General features: G+C 28.8%; 2 protein-coding genes across 3 annotated transcripts in view; one reads left to right on the forward strand and one right to left on the reverse strand.

Moving 5' to 3' along the window:
* Sema2b (Semaphorin 2b) overlaps nucleotides 1–4,113 on the reverse strand; it is a 192,112-nt gene extending 187,999 nt beyond the window's left edge. For both annotated transcript variants that reach the window (XM_065513665.1, XM_065513664.1), the window contains exon 1: nucleotides 3,784–4,113. In XM_065513665.1, the coding sequence (XP_065369737.1) occupies nucleotides 3,784–3,988 (205 nt within the window). In that variant the 5' untranslated portion in view covers nucleotides 3,989–4,113. The remainder of the gene's footprint in view (nucleotides 1–3,783) is intronic.
* Nucleotides 4,114–13,282: 9,169 nt separating this feature from the next.
* On the forward strand, nucleotides 13,283–14,086 carry LOC135961422 (uncharacterized). The gene has a single exon (XM_065512922.1). It carries the CDS (start codon nucleotides 13,283–13,285, stop codon nucleotides 14,084–14,086), a length of 804 nt encoding a protein of 267 aa, XP_065368994.1.
* Nucleotides 14,087–14,418: the final 332 nt, after the last annotated feature.

Genomic DNA, 14,418 nt, shown 5'->3' on the forward strand with positions numbered 1-14,418 from the left:
CTATTTATTGTTTCAGAGAAAACTACAAGTTGTGCAAGAATCATGTTATATAAATGTCTAAAACTTCTGCTGACAGCCACTTTTTTCCAAAAGTCTGTTTTTAGGAAATTTATAAAATTCATAAGAAGCAACTTTAAATTTCATTTGAATTTTTAAATTATTAGGATTTTTTACAAACTTACAATTCCTAGTAAATATTATCGCCTTGAAACTTAAACAAAAATACAAATTCCTTGAAAGTTATAAAAAGAAAATTGTTTCTTAATAAGAAAAATTAAGAAAAAAATATTTATGGCTATGTTCCTGAAAGAATGTTTGTAAAAAATTCTTTGAAAATCGAAGCAACATTAAATTTCATTGTAATATTAAAATTAAATATGAACGTAAAAAGGATATATGAGAAACTTATAAAAGAAATTTCAATGAAAAATATTATTGGCTTTATTTGTTTCAACTCAAAGAACTTTAAGCTGTAGAACTTTGAGACTTTAAAAGAAATGGAATATTCATAAAATTTTATAACATACAGTAAAAGGATATATGGCTATCTCCCTGAAATATTTTTTGTTGCAAATAGTATTAATTATATATGTTACTACAGCGAAAACTACGTGTTGTAAAGGAAAAATTTTATAGAAATTAATAAAATTTCAGCTGAAGAAAATTCTTTAAAAAATTGTCAGGTTTTTTAGAGAATTATCAAAATTATTTTGAAATGATAAACTCATAAATTCATAATTTTGCATTTATTAGAAGTTGTACAACTCTGAAAATTTTATTGAAATAAAACTTCTTAAAAAATGTATAAAATAAAGAGAAATTTAAAAAAGGATATATGGGAATCTATCTGAAATAAAGCAAGCAGACAATTATTTTAATTGTATATGTTGGAATAGCGAAACTTACTTGTTGTATAGGAAGCATTTTATATAAACGCTTGAAACTTCAGCTGAAGCACATTTTTTACTATGCTTTTCTTAGACAATTTCTAATATTCTGTTAAATTTCATATTCGAAAATTCTGATCAAAATAATCACTTTAGTGTGGTTTTTATATGGGTTCATATTTTTTAATAAAATCAAGAAAAGTAAAACGTAACAACTAAAAAAATCGATATTTCTCTTGCCACTAAACCAATATTTCTTTCAATAAACAATGTTAAGATTCAAATATATCTCAATATTCGATCATTATTATTTTGTTTTATGTTATTTGCTCTTATAAAAGTTATCTAATATCAAATAAACATGTGCTGAATATATGGGTTTCGATGATCAAATATTTGATCAATTCATATGTTATAATTTTTGATCTCATATTAAAACTATAGAGTTTTTTTTGTAGAAAATCTTAAAGAAATTATGTTTCCCAAAGGATATTCTGTATTTTCCAAAATTGTTGCATAAATATGAATCATGTCACGATAAAAATAATATACAAAATTTAGAACAGGACCATTAGGGGTAATTGAAATTTATACCAAGACAGGACGTGTGAAAAATTGTTTTAACGTATTTTGTTTGTGTATATTTTTATAACTAATTGTTAAATTATTATAAACTTAGACTGAAACTTTGATTTTCCAATGTATTACTCAAAAACAAACATTTTTATCATAAAGAGGATAATCAGTATGATTAGGATCCTTTGAAAAATTATATCTCAAAAATCATGTCCTTACCATCAAAATCAGTTTATACTGTTTATGAAAAACATGAAAAAAATTTAAAATTTAAAAATAAATGTTTAGTTAAGGACATTTTTATACAATATGTTAAATAAATTACAATCTTAGTATAACACCGTCACATCTAATTTATTATATTTAAATATTATTTGTATCATTCATTATCTAAAATATAAGTAAAATTCACTTCGATTTGTCAAACAAAAATAAAACAAATCATATTTCTTATACAACAGTTTTTGAACACAGACTTAGATTTTGTATCACACAATAAAAAAGCACTTAAAAATATAAATTTTAAATATTTCATATATTACTGTCTACATAACCAGAAAAATTCCTTTTAGTTTTATGTTAAAAATTCACTTGAGTGAAATGACAGCTATGCCGACAGATATTTGCATTTTGATAGAAAATAAAAGTAAAAATCTATATAGATACGATATTGTAAGGAATATTCTATGGTTATTATGATTTAGTATTAATATAATCAGGTACAAATTTGAGGAATATGAAAATATCCTTGTTTAAATTTATTATTATTTTTCCTTCGTTAAATTGAAGACTAAATTTATAAATATCTTACTCTTTATAAAATGAAAGATTTTTATTTGAGATATCCGTTGTTTTAAGACAATTCTGTTGTTTCTATATTCTGTTTTGAAAAGATAATAATTTCCTTGGAAAATATATTGGGACTATGTTACATAAATAGGCATTACTATGAGAGCAATATTGTAAAAATTATATAAAATTTAACTTTAAAGTTTGATGAAAGACAAATCAAAGCGAATCTAAAGTTTTTGAGCAACTTTGAAACAGCTAAGGTCCGACACCTTGTCAAAAATTTTTATTTCATATCAGCTGCAGGACATTTTCAACCATATGTCTGTGTTTTTTTTTTTAAGAAAATTTTATTAAATACCTTTGAAGCAACAAATTATTTAATTTTAATTTGTGAAATAAACTCATATGAAATGATATGAAAAGAAATATTTACATACGAATAACATACAAGACAAGCCTCGACACAAAAATATGTTTGCCTTAATTTGTTCGTACATACAGAAATACAAGTATTACAGGAGTAATTGTTTCTAAACGTCTTAATTTTCCGCTGTTTTTTTTAAATAAAGAAAAATTCTGTTAATTCTTTTTACAATATTTGTATAATGCTGTTGAAACAATATGTACATAATTTCATATGATTTTGTAAAATAAAAATATTTGTGTGAAAAAAGGATATATGACTAACTTCGAAAATATACTTCTCCAAAAAAAAATAGTTCATTTATATATTACTACAGACAAAACTACAAGTTGTAGACCTAAATTTTTTTATTTTAACATTATTTTAAGAAATTTCAGACACTTTGAAAAAATAAAATATTAAGTTTACATTTGAAAATAAAAAAAAAAATTTCTGGAGAGTTCTTAAAATAAAAGATTTTTATGGTTTTATTAACATGATTTCATATGATTTTATAAAATAAAAATATTTATATGAAAAAAGGATATATGACTAACTTCAAAAGGATAAATCTCCAAAAAATATTAGTTCATTTATATAATACTACAGACAGAACTACAAGTTGTAAACATAAAAATTTGTATATTAACATTATTTTAAACAATTTCAGACACTTAGAAAGAATAAAATATTAAGTTTACATTTTAAAATGAAAACAAATTTTATAGATTTAATCTTGCTGTAGTACTGTTTACAAAAAAACTTAAGATTTAGAATAAGATATAGAATTTTATGGTCTTAATCTTGCTGTAGTACGGTTTACAAAAAAAAACTTAAGATTTTAAGCTACTCTAATTAATTTCTTGAAAATATTCGTATAAAAATATATTTTCCTCAAAATTAACTTAAAACTACTAATAACTATAAAATTTTCTTAAAGGCTTAAGAATTTTAAATATTGAAATATTCTAACCTATACAGCTACCTTAAAATATGCTTAGAATTTTATTATTCATTTGATTTCATTAATTTTCTTATAAAATTTGTCTACCCAACATTTTCTACCTCAAAAATTCCTCTGTTTTTTGTGCATTTTATTAATTAAAAAAGCAAAACTCATCTTACCTTTATGATGTCTTATATGATGCTGGTTATTTCCTCCCATACAGCAGGGTTGTTCATAATATAAATTCCAAGTGTTTTCGTAATCTGAGTAGGCATAATCCACAAAATTTAGCAGCAGCACAAAGATTTGTATAGCCAACACACTAAGTGTGGCCGATTTATTTAATAATTTCATTGAGCCCATTTTTTTTAAATAACACACCATGCAATAACAACAAAATAATGGAAAATATTCACTATATATTTTTTTCCAACAAATTTCACACTTCGTAGAGACTCATAAATATTTATACTTTTTTTTTTACCAAATTGATTGAGCAAAAATTACACTATTTTTTGAATAAAATTTTTTTTCTTTATTAATTTTATTTAGAAAATTTTTAACATGATTTTCTTAAACACTAGATTTATTAATTTTTTGTTACTTTTTTTTATTTAATTTCTTATTAATATCTGTTATTGGTTTAAATAAGTTAGTTTCACTTTTAGTTTATTTATTAAGATTTTGCTTAGGAATTTCTTTTAATATTTTCCTTTGTAGCTTAAAATTTAGCTTGCTTGTTTTTATTTTATACTTGTAGTTTGTTTGTTTAAAAAATTTCCGTAAATTCTTGTGTAATTTATTCTTTTTAAAATTTCCGTTCAAATTTTTTCAACCATTCGTTATGTTCTCTCTAGCACTAACCGTTACGAACTGAGTTTTGAAAACACGACAACTTTAGTTAAATAAACTTGAAAATATGTTTCAAACTAAACGAACAAACCCGATGTTAAAGAGAGCCACGTACCGTTATTTTTATTATAATTGAGCACACACGAGCAACACATTTCCTTGATTGTAGCAACCACTTTTTTTGAAAGAGTAATAAATTATTTCAGCAGTTAGTTTTTCCTTGTTGTGTTTCAAAATTTCTCAGGCCTTCTATGTTGAGTGTTATAAAGTGACAGGTGCTTATTCTAAGCAGTCAGACAAACATCCTGTTTTTGAGAGCGGGAGAGCATGTCCTTCGTGTTAGAAACTGCTGTAATGAAATGAGAAAACATAAATGTTTGTATTATTTTTTGTTTACATACAGCGCTTGCTTTTTAGAGATTTGTATTCTCTCTCTGTTTTAAGGGAGAGCACATTTTAATCCATTATCTCTATATAAAAAAGAAAGCGAGAAAATTTCCCTTTTTTGTGTTTTCCTATTAGAAGTAAATAGTTAAAGCAAAAATATCCTTAGTTTATTTTTCAATTTTGCAATACTTTAATTTCTAGTTAATGGTTGTAGTGAACTTGTAATTGTTGTTGTTGTTATTTTCTGTTTGTTCGTTTGTTTGTTTGTTTTTTTGCGCTCAAACACTAACAAAAATGAACACATTTCAAGAGTAACAATAACAAAAGCGAAAAAAAAAACAACAACAATAATAGCAATCGTTACAAAAACTATACAAATGCAGCAGCAACAATAACAATAATACAAATATTTTGTGCACTATACAGCAGGGCTGAAATATTTGGTACAATTGTACTTTTTGTTTTGCTGCAATTCCAACTTGAATAATACAAAGCTACAAGGGACTTATTTTATTTATGTTCCAAAAGTATTTCTGGGGGACATTTGTATGGGGAATAGGTGAAATCATGGATTTTCAATACCAAAAAAACCTTATCAACAGAGAATATTTGTTAAAAATTTTAGGCAGCTGCCCTATCGTGTTTTCAACAGATAGACAGACGGACTGTCTATCGGCTTAGAATAGCTTGATCGGCTTAGAATTTCATAAGGAGCTAGCATATATCGTCCTCTTAATAAAACAATAGTTTATAATTTTTTTGCCATTTCGAAATAATTGAGTTTAAAACTTTTGTGTTAGTAGACATCTAGAACAATTGAGGGGACGATATATACTTTTGTGGATCTACGATGAATATGAATATGTGTTTTTTGATGGTGGGTATACAAATTAAATACATGAGGAAAATCAAAAATTTTGGAGAATCGTTGAAACTGTAGTCAGATGGCTTGTATGTACTTCAGTTTCAACGATTCTCAAACATTTTTGATTTTCCTCATACCGGCTGACTACAGACAAAAACTTACGAATCCGAAATCTGAGGCTACCAATCTTTCACCTCTTAAAGTTTGAGACATTTAAAATTTTAAAAACAAAATTTTTCCAATTTTTAAAATTGTTCAGTTTTTATCAAACTGTTTTACACCATAGATAACTAAGCACTGATAGATATTTATGACAATAGAATTTAAAAAAAACTGATAAGCAACCCTATTGATGGCTGAGCATCAATATAACACGATCATCACAAACTTTTAAGGAATTGCCGTAAAATTTTCGGAAATCGATTTTTTCGCTAGTGCCGCGTAGATATAACTTCTTTATTATTGACAAAATAATACTTAGCTAATTTGAAAAAATTTGTTCTTCATTTCTTTAATAGCTATCGCCATGTATTATTACCATATTAGTGTTAAATGAAAGCTTTAATTTAGCTTGATACCAAAATCCTTTGGGCACTAAAATATTAGAAGGACTTACAATAATATCAACTTAAATAGCATTAAATATTTCCTATTACTTTTCCAATATAAAAGTATTAAATACTACCTCCTACTTAAAAATAAAATTTTATACCATATAGTTACAGCTATAGTCGGCTGTACCGAATCTTACATATCCTTCACCAAATTATACTTTAAAATAAATTTTTTAGGTAAATAAAATTTAAAATTGTTTTTTTCAAAATTGTTTTTTAATTTTTTTTTAAAAAAATTTCCCGATTTTTTTTTGATTTTTTTAAATTTATTTTTTTAATAAAATTTTTTTTTTTTATTTTTAAAAATTTAAAATTTTTTGGATAAAGAATTTTTGCCAAAAAAAATTTTTTTGATGAAAAAAAATTCGGCTTAAAAAATATTTTTCCCGATTTTACTATAGCCTTATATACATCGTTGCAATGGATTATCTATCATTAGATATCCATATTGTCTATATAAATGACTTAGAAATCCAAATATAAATCAAAAATAGGCCAAAAATCGAGGTTATCCCGGTTTTTTTTCTTATATCGACCGAGCCGGAAGAATTCCTGATATATTGATGTATGAATCATGTATGTTCTTATTCAAGCCTTTTTTGCTGTTGACCTGTGTAACTTCCTAATCCAGATATAGATCAAAAATAGGCCAAAAATCGAGTTTATCCGGGTTTTTTCCTTTCATCTCAGTGCCAATTTGAGGGCCAATTTTGTCGATTTTAAATAGCAACCGGAAGAATTCCCGATATAGTGATGTATGAATCAAGTATTTTGGGGGCTACGGAAAGTTGATTTCAACATGCAGCCGGACAGACAGACTTGTCTATATCGACTTCGCTACCTATAACAATCCAGAATATATATATTTTGTGGGGTCGCAAATGAAAAATGTAGAAATTACAAACGCAATGACAAACTTCTATATATCCTTGCCAATCATGGTGAATGGTATAATAATTAGCTCATCGAAATATTGGGTGTATGAATTAAAAATGCGGTAGTTTTTAAAATTTTTAGCTTTTATTTTGAAACATTTGTGCAATATCAATTTTCCCGCATAACTAATCAAAAGTTCCCGCATAACTAATGATACAAATTTTTGTTTCGTATAAAATTTTTTGAAATCGAATATTTATAGTGGGTCGGGTATTATGCGTTTGAGCAGATGTTTGTAACTCCCAAAAATATTAGCATACCGATCGACTTAGAATCACTTTCTGAGTCGATTAAACGATGTCCGTCCGTCCGTCTGGCTGGCTGACCTTGTGCGCAGAGTACAGGTCGCAATTTTGAAGATATTTCGATCAAATTTGGTACATATTATTTTTTGGGCCCAAGGACCAAGCCTGTTGAAACTGGCTGAAATCAGTCCATTATTTCACCTAGCCCCCATACAAATGTCCTTCCGAAATTGGACTTTATCGGTCATAAATATTTAATTTATAAATGTATCTCCACAAATTGCACTCCAAATAAGTTTTATATATATAAAATGCATGTCACCAAATTTTGTTACGATCGGTCCATAATTGGTCATAGCCCCCATATAAGGCCCACTTCCGAAAACCACTCAAAAATATAAATTATTGAAATTTTAGAAGAAAAATGTTTTTGCTCTTTTACTCAGTGTAGGGTATTATATGGTCGGGCTTGACCGAAAAGTCTTTTTAAAACACTGATTTTTTCAAATTAACATATTTATCTAACTAGAGCACACTGCCGGCAAAGTTCTGCAAAAAATCATAAACGATGACTTCAAAAAATATAATTGTTTAACAAATTGGCAATAGATGCCAATAAACTATGTTTTAAAGACTATAGAAAAGGTGGTTAGTAAAGTGACCACTCAACCGCAAAGAGTTAACGAGCATAAATTTAATAAAAATGTTGGAATAGAAATAATATTCAGCAAGAAGCTATTTCATATAGAAAGGAATCAAGCGACTTAATATTATGGCGATCAGTCCATAATTGGTCATAGCTCCGATATAAGGCACACTTCCAAAAATTACAAATTATTGAAATTTTTAAAGAAAAATCATTTGCTCATATACTTAGTGTAGGGTATTAAATGTTCGGGCTTGATCGACTACTTTCTTACTTGTTCTCTTCAATTTTTTTATATTCATTTGAATTTTTGTATTGAACATCATCAAACCCATGGTACTATTGCATCAGTAAAAGTACATTTTTAAAAAGTACAATTTGCTCATTTCATTTCTCAACCCTGTCATACACTATTATAGAGTAGTTAGTGTATGCGAAAATGTAAAAGTGTAGTTCTCGTAGTTGTTGGTATATATATGTATTTTTTTTTAAATAAGTATAAATTTCAAGGGTAATACATACCGGCTGATGCAGCACTTGAATACTCAGCCATATAACAAAAATGATGCTGTCTGTTTTATCTGTCTGTCTGTCTTGTTGGTCTGCGTGTATTATTTGTGGATAGTATATGTTTGAAAGTGTGTTTGGCTGTGTATGAAGTTGAATATTTAAAAGTGTTGGTTGCCTTGTTTGTTAGTGTTTATAAAGCTGAAATGTCCCTGGCAACATTTTGTAGAGCTGACAAAGGTGATTATTTCTTTCGAATTTTGTATGGATACAAAGATATTTATTAGAGTTTGAAACCTATTCAGAGAGGAGCAGTAGCATTTGTTCAGGGATAAATAATTTACCGGTTCTAATAAAATTCTAAATATTAAATATTATCCTTAAAGAATTTAATCATCATGGTATTACGATTTAAAAACTTATTCGCTAAAAATTGCTGGCAGGGTAAAGCTGAATATCTAAAAGTGTTGGTTGTCTTGTTTGTTTGTGTTTATAAATCTAAAATGTTTTATCCTTTTTCCGCTTCTCTCTCTCCACAAACATACACGCAGACAACTATTTTCCGTTTAATTTTGTTGTTGCTTTCTTTTGTATTTTTTTTTTTCTTGCTTGCATCGAAATTATTATTTATGCATGTGCGTGTAATTGCAAAATGAAAAGTTCATATTCAACTCATTGTATCCTTGGTTCTACCGGGTATTTGTGCTGTCTTTTTTTCCCATTTTTGTTTTAATTTGTGTGCAAAAATGTTTACATTCTACTAGCTGTTGCAACAGACATTTGTGACAGACGGTAAAACGAGGTTCCTAAGAAAAAATATTGTCTAGTAATGTGTCTAGCTAGATTTTTGCAAAGTTTATTTAAATTGTTCACTGGAAGTTAGCAACTGTTGGTACATGGAATTTGTGTTTAAAATAAAACTTGTTGGATTTTTATTTTTAATTTTAGAAAGCTTCTAAAAATTGGTTAGAGTTGCAGTGCATTTTATTGTGTAGAAATATAACTATGTAGTACATAGTTAAAAAAATATGGAAAATTTTAATTGAATATTTTTGTTTATATTACAACTAGAAATATTCAGTTTATTCATTATTATCGTTTTTGAAATATTGTAAATCTAAGTTTTTTTTAAACAAAATTATATACCAATGAAATTTACAAGTGTTTTTCCAAATTTTGTTTTATATTCACCACAAATTAGTTTAAAACATCCATCCATCCAAAACAAGTATGAGTGTTATATTCGGCTGTGCAAAATCTTTTATACCCACCATTAGTATTTGACAATAAAGGATATGTTAGATATAGGGGTTAGAAAGATTTAGGTTCATTAAAACTTGTTTACGTCCAATCTCATCACGATATTAATTATTATAAGACAATTATGAATGTTCAAGGAAAAAATGTTGCCCGATTTTAACTATACTTTACACTATAATTTCAGAGTACATAGAACTAATTTGGGCCAGTTTTATCACGATTGCCTCATAACCAATATATTTATGATTGCTCAATACGCAACAAACCTTGTTAATAGAGAGTATTTGTGAAAAAATTCAGCCATCTTTCGTTTGGGCTCTATCGTATTTTGAACAGACAGACATACAGTCAGACGGACAGCCGGACGGAATGAGCTAGACCTTCTTAGACTATTATAAGGACCCAGAATATATATGGGGGATTTCACGTCAAGTGAACCAACTTTTAAAATCGATGTCTTCCGATCGGGATGAAATTTGCACCAAGGTAGACCTATTGAATAGTAATTCAGACACAATTCGGTCAAGAACTCTCGGAGTTAGAGCGGGTCAAAATTTGACATTTTGGCCAAACATGTGATTTTTCTCATCCATGTAATTTATTACCTATTGTTCTTAGCAAAATGTGCCCCAAATAGTTTAGATATCTATTTCTATTTCGAAAAAAATATTTAAAAAAAATTTTAAATTTTTTTCCAAATCCAAAAATTTTTTTGATTTTTTTTTAAAAATGGTCCCTTTTTTCTTAAAATAAAGCTTAGATATTTTCCTTCAGGACTTATTTGGGCGCTTAGTGGGATGCGAGTTCGATATCTATCAAAAAAAATCAAAAACTTTGTTGATTTTTTTTCGAAATGGGCCCTTTTTTAATTTTTTTTTTTTGCTCAACAGAAAGCTCTGATATTTTCCTTGAAGACCTATTTAGTCGCGAGAATACATGTTTTTTAACTGAAGATATACATCAACTTTTTATTTTTTTTTTTGACAAAATCGAACTTTTTTCCAAAATGGGATGCGAGTGGGATATATAGCAAAATAAATGTTTTGTAACTCAAGATATACAATTTTTGATTTTTTTTTGGCAAAATCGAACTTTTTTCTAAAAGGGGCCCTCTTTTTAAATTTTTTTGCTCAAATGAAAGCTTAGATCCATTCCTTTAAGAGTTTTTTGGTCTCTTAGTGGGAGGCGAGAGGGATAGTATCAAAATAAATGTTTTAACGCATAAATTTTATGTCTTGAGTTACAAAATATTTATTTCTGTCTAACTAGGACAGCGTTTCTGGGTCAAAAAAAGTGTTTTTAATTCATTTCCAAAAATCCAAACCAACACTTTGTGAAATGAATTCTAAAAATTTTACAAAAACTTTATATGATTTTATTAACGATATATCCAAAAGCATTACCTGCGATTTATACTGTAAGAATATCGGGAGAAACAAAATGTTTGGCTATGATTTGCTCAATATAGCATTATTTAATACTGTTGCTAAGTTTTAATACACTAAATTCTGAATACCTACACAAAGTATACAGAGGTACAAAAAGTTGTTATATCGTTCCCACTATATCACAACTGCCTTGGAAAGCTAGTTTAGTCTCTTTGAACGTTAAGGTGTTTTCGAGTTGATTTACATTTGATATGACATTATAAATAAAATAGTCCTTGAGGGGATCTACAAAAATACGGTAAATAACGTTACAGTAGGAACTTTTCTAAAAAAAAACTCAGTTTTTGGAACATATTTTCCCCGTTTTAGGAATTTCGGTACTTTAAAATAAAAAAAAGTGTAATGTCATTAATTTAAGGACATCTGAGTTTATATTATTTCCGAATTTTGTTATGATATCTTTAACCGTTAAAAATGTTCATTAAAATCTTATATTTGTCTTCATGGAAAATCACCATATTATATTTTTTTTAGTTTTCAAGATAAATGATGTCCCAAAAATGTAAATATTATTTAATTTTACTAAGTCCTAGGTATTTCACAAATTACCAAATATTTATATAAAAAGTCTTTATCTATACCTCAGAAGTTCCAGAAACCTTGGCCTCTTTGAAAAATTTTTATTATTTTTCATAATTAATGTGTAGCAGGGTCAAATGTAACAGTTTTTAGTATTTTGGATTTTTTTAAATACTGCTTATTCACTTTTGTGAAGTATATTGCAGGCCAGTATATATATGGTCGGGCCCACTATACTATCTTACTTATTTTTATACCTTAAACCATGAGTGGTAAGGGTGTATATAAGTTTGTCATTCCGCAAATTCTTCAGGCTCCGTTGCTATTTAAAATCGAGACAATCGGACCACAAATGGCTGAGATATAAGGAAAAAGCAGTAAAAAAAGTTTGTCATTCCGTTTGTAATTTCCGCAATATAATTTTCCGACCCTATAAAGTATATATATTCTGGATCCTTATAGATAGCGGAGTCGATTAAGCCATGCCCGTCTGTCTGTTGAATTTTCTGAAGACCCCAGATATCTTCGGGATCCAAATCATCAATAATTCTGTCAGACGTGCTTTCGAGAAGTTTCCTATTTAAAATCAGAAAAATCGGTCCACAAATGGCTGAGATATGAGGAAAAAACCAGAACAACATCGATTTTTGACCTACATATATCTGGATTACTAAGTCATTAATATAGACAATGTGGATATGTAATGATAGATATTTCAAAGACAAAGGAAAAAATATTTTTTCACAAAAAATTAAAAAACAAAATTTTTTTTAAAATTTAAAAAAATTAAAACAATTCTAAAATTTTTTTTCCAAAAAATGAAAAAAACAACTTTGGAAAATAAAAATAAATTTTGTTTACCTAAAAATATTTAAAATTAGTGTTTTGAAGTATAATTTGGTGAAGGATATATAATATTCGGCACAGCCGAATATAGCTGTCTTACTTGTTGATCTATATCTGGATTTCTAAGTCTTTAAAACGGCGTATATTAGCCAAATACTTTGTCAAAATTGCGTAAAATATTTTTTATCCCGATTTTTTTTTTCTAATAAATTTAAATTTTTTTTTAAAAAATATATTAAAAAAATATTTTCCGAATGCGAATGTAAGAAAAGATAAACTCACTGTAATTCTCATTCACTCCATGGCTTTGTAGTGCCACACTCATGGGTTTACGATCTGGCAACGCCGTTATACTTTGACGTTTGACAACTCACTAATACATGTACACAGATTTGAATAAACGACTTTTTCAACAGCGTCAGTAGATTTTCTAGTAGACTATTTTAGTGTGTAAACAGACGCAAATGAATTAACAAATAAAACTTTAGTTTATAGTAAATTAAATTATCGTGTTTTATTGAACGCACTAAATTGGTGACCACCGACAGCAGCGATGCCAAATGCTGATGTGAACACAACGCCAAGCGCAAATGAAGACGCCACAGCACCACAAGTATCCCGAGTGGCCGTAAAACCACCACCTTTTTGGAAACCTGACCCGAAGCTATGGTTTTTACAGGTGGAGGCACAATTTATGCGAGCTGGGATTACTACGGACGACTCGAAATATTATACGCTGGTGGCTGAGATCGATTCTTCGATATTGAAATGTGCATCTGATATAATATCAACGCCACCGATAGCCGGGAAATATGAGACACTCAAGGCAAGACTTATCGACGAATTTAGTGAATCAGATGACTACCGTTTCAAACGCTTGTTCGACAATTTGGCTATTGAAGGAAAGAAACCTTCAGGCTTGCTACGTGAAATCAAAGATTTATCCGGGAATAAATTGGACCCGGAAATTTTAAAATCGTTATGGCTGCGACAATTGCCAACACAGGTACAACAAATTTTGGCAACGGTAGAAGGTGACGTAAATGTTCTTGCAAAAAAGGCCGACTGTATGACGGAGATACAATATCAACCGAAGGTGAGCCTTGTCGACGAAAGCGGAAACATGCACAAGGCGATAGCCGAATTAACGAAACGATTTGACCGCTTAGAGCAAGGCCGGGGTTATCATACACCGGACCGACAACAACGATCACCTCGACGCAGAGGTTCATCTCACCCACGTTCGTCTCGTTCGCCATCGAACGAAATCTGTTGGTATCATCGGACATTTAAGGAGAGAGCAACTAAGTGCCGATCACCCTGCAGTTTCCGACCACGCCCTTCGGAAAACTTGTAAGCCCTCCGTTTTCGACGGCAAACGAGGATGGGCACGGTACAAACACACGCCGTCTTTACGTTAAGGACAAGGATTCGAAAGTGCAATTCTTGATAGACACAGGGGCAGAATTATCTGTAGTTCCCAAACCAAGGGACGTTCAACTACAGCCATCCTTAGTGAAATTGCTGGCGGCGAATAATACGGAGATCAACACATACGGCAAGAAACTCCTTACATTAGACATCGGTTTACGACGACAGTTCAAATGGCTTTTTACAAACAGACGCAAATGAATTAACAAATAAAACTTTAGTTTATAGTAAATTAAATTATCCTGTTTTATTGAACGC

Source organism: Calliphora vicina, chromosome 5 (genome assembly GCF_958450345.1).
Source record: "Calliphora vicina chromosome 5, idCalVici1.1, whole genome shotgun sequence".
Taxonomy (NCBI): Eukaryota; Metazoa; Arthropoda; class Insecta; order Diptera; family Calliphoridae; genus Calliphora; species Calliphora vicina.

Bases quoted from the DNA above. Each gene is read 5' to 3' on its own strand.
- LOC135961422 (XM_065512922.1), top strand. From the start codon at position 13,283: ATGCCAAATGCTGATGTGAACACAACGCCAAGCGCAAATGAAGACGCC.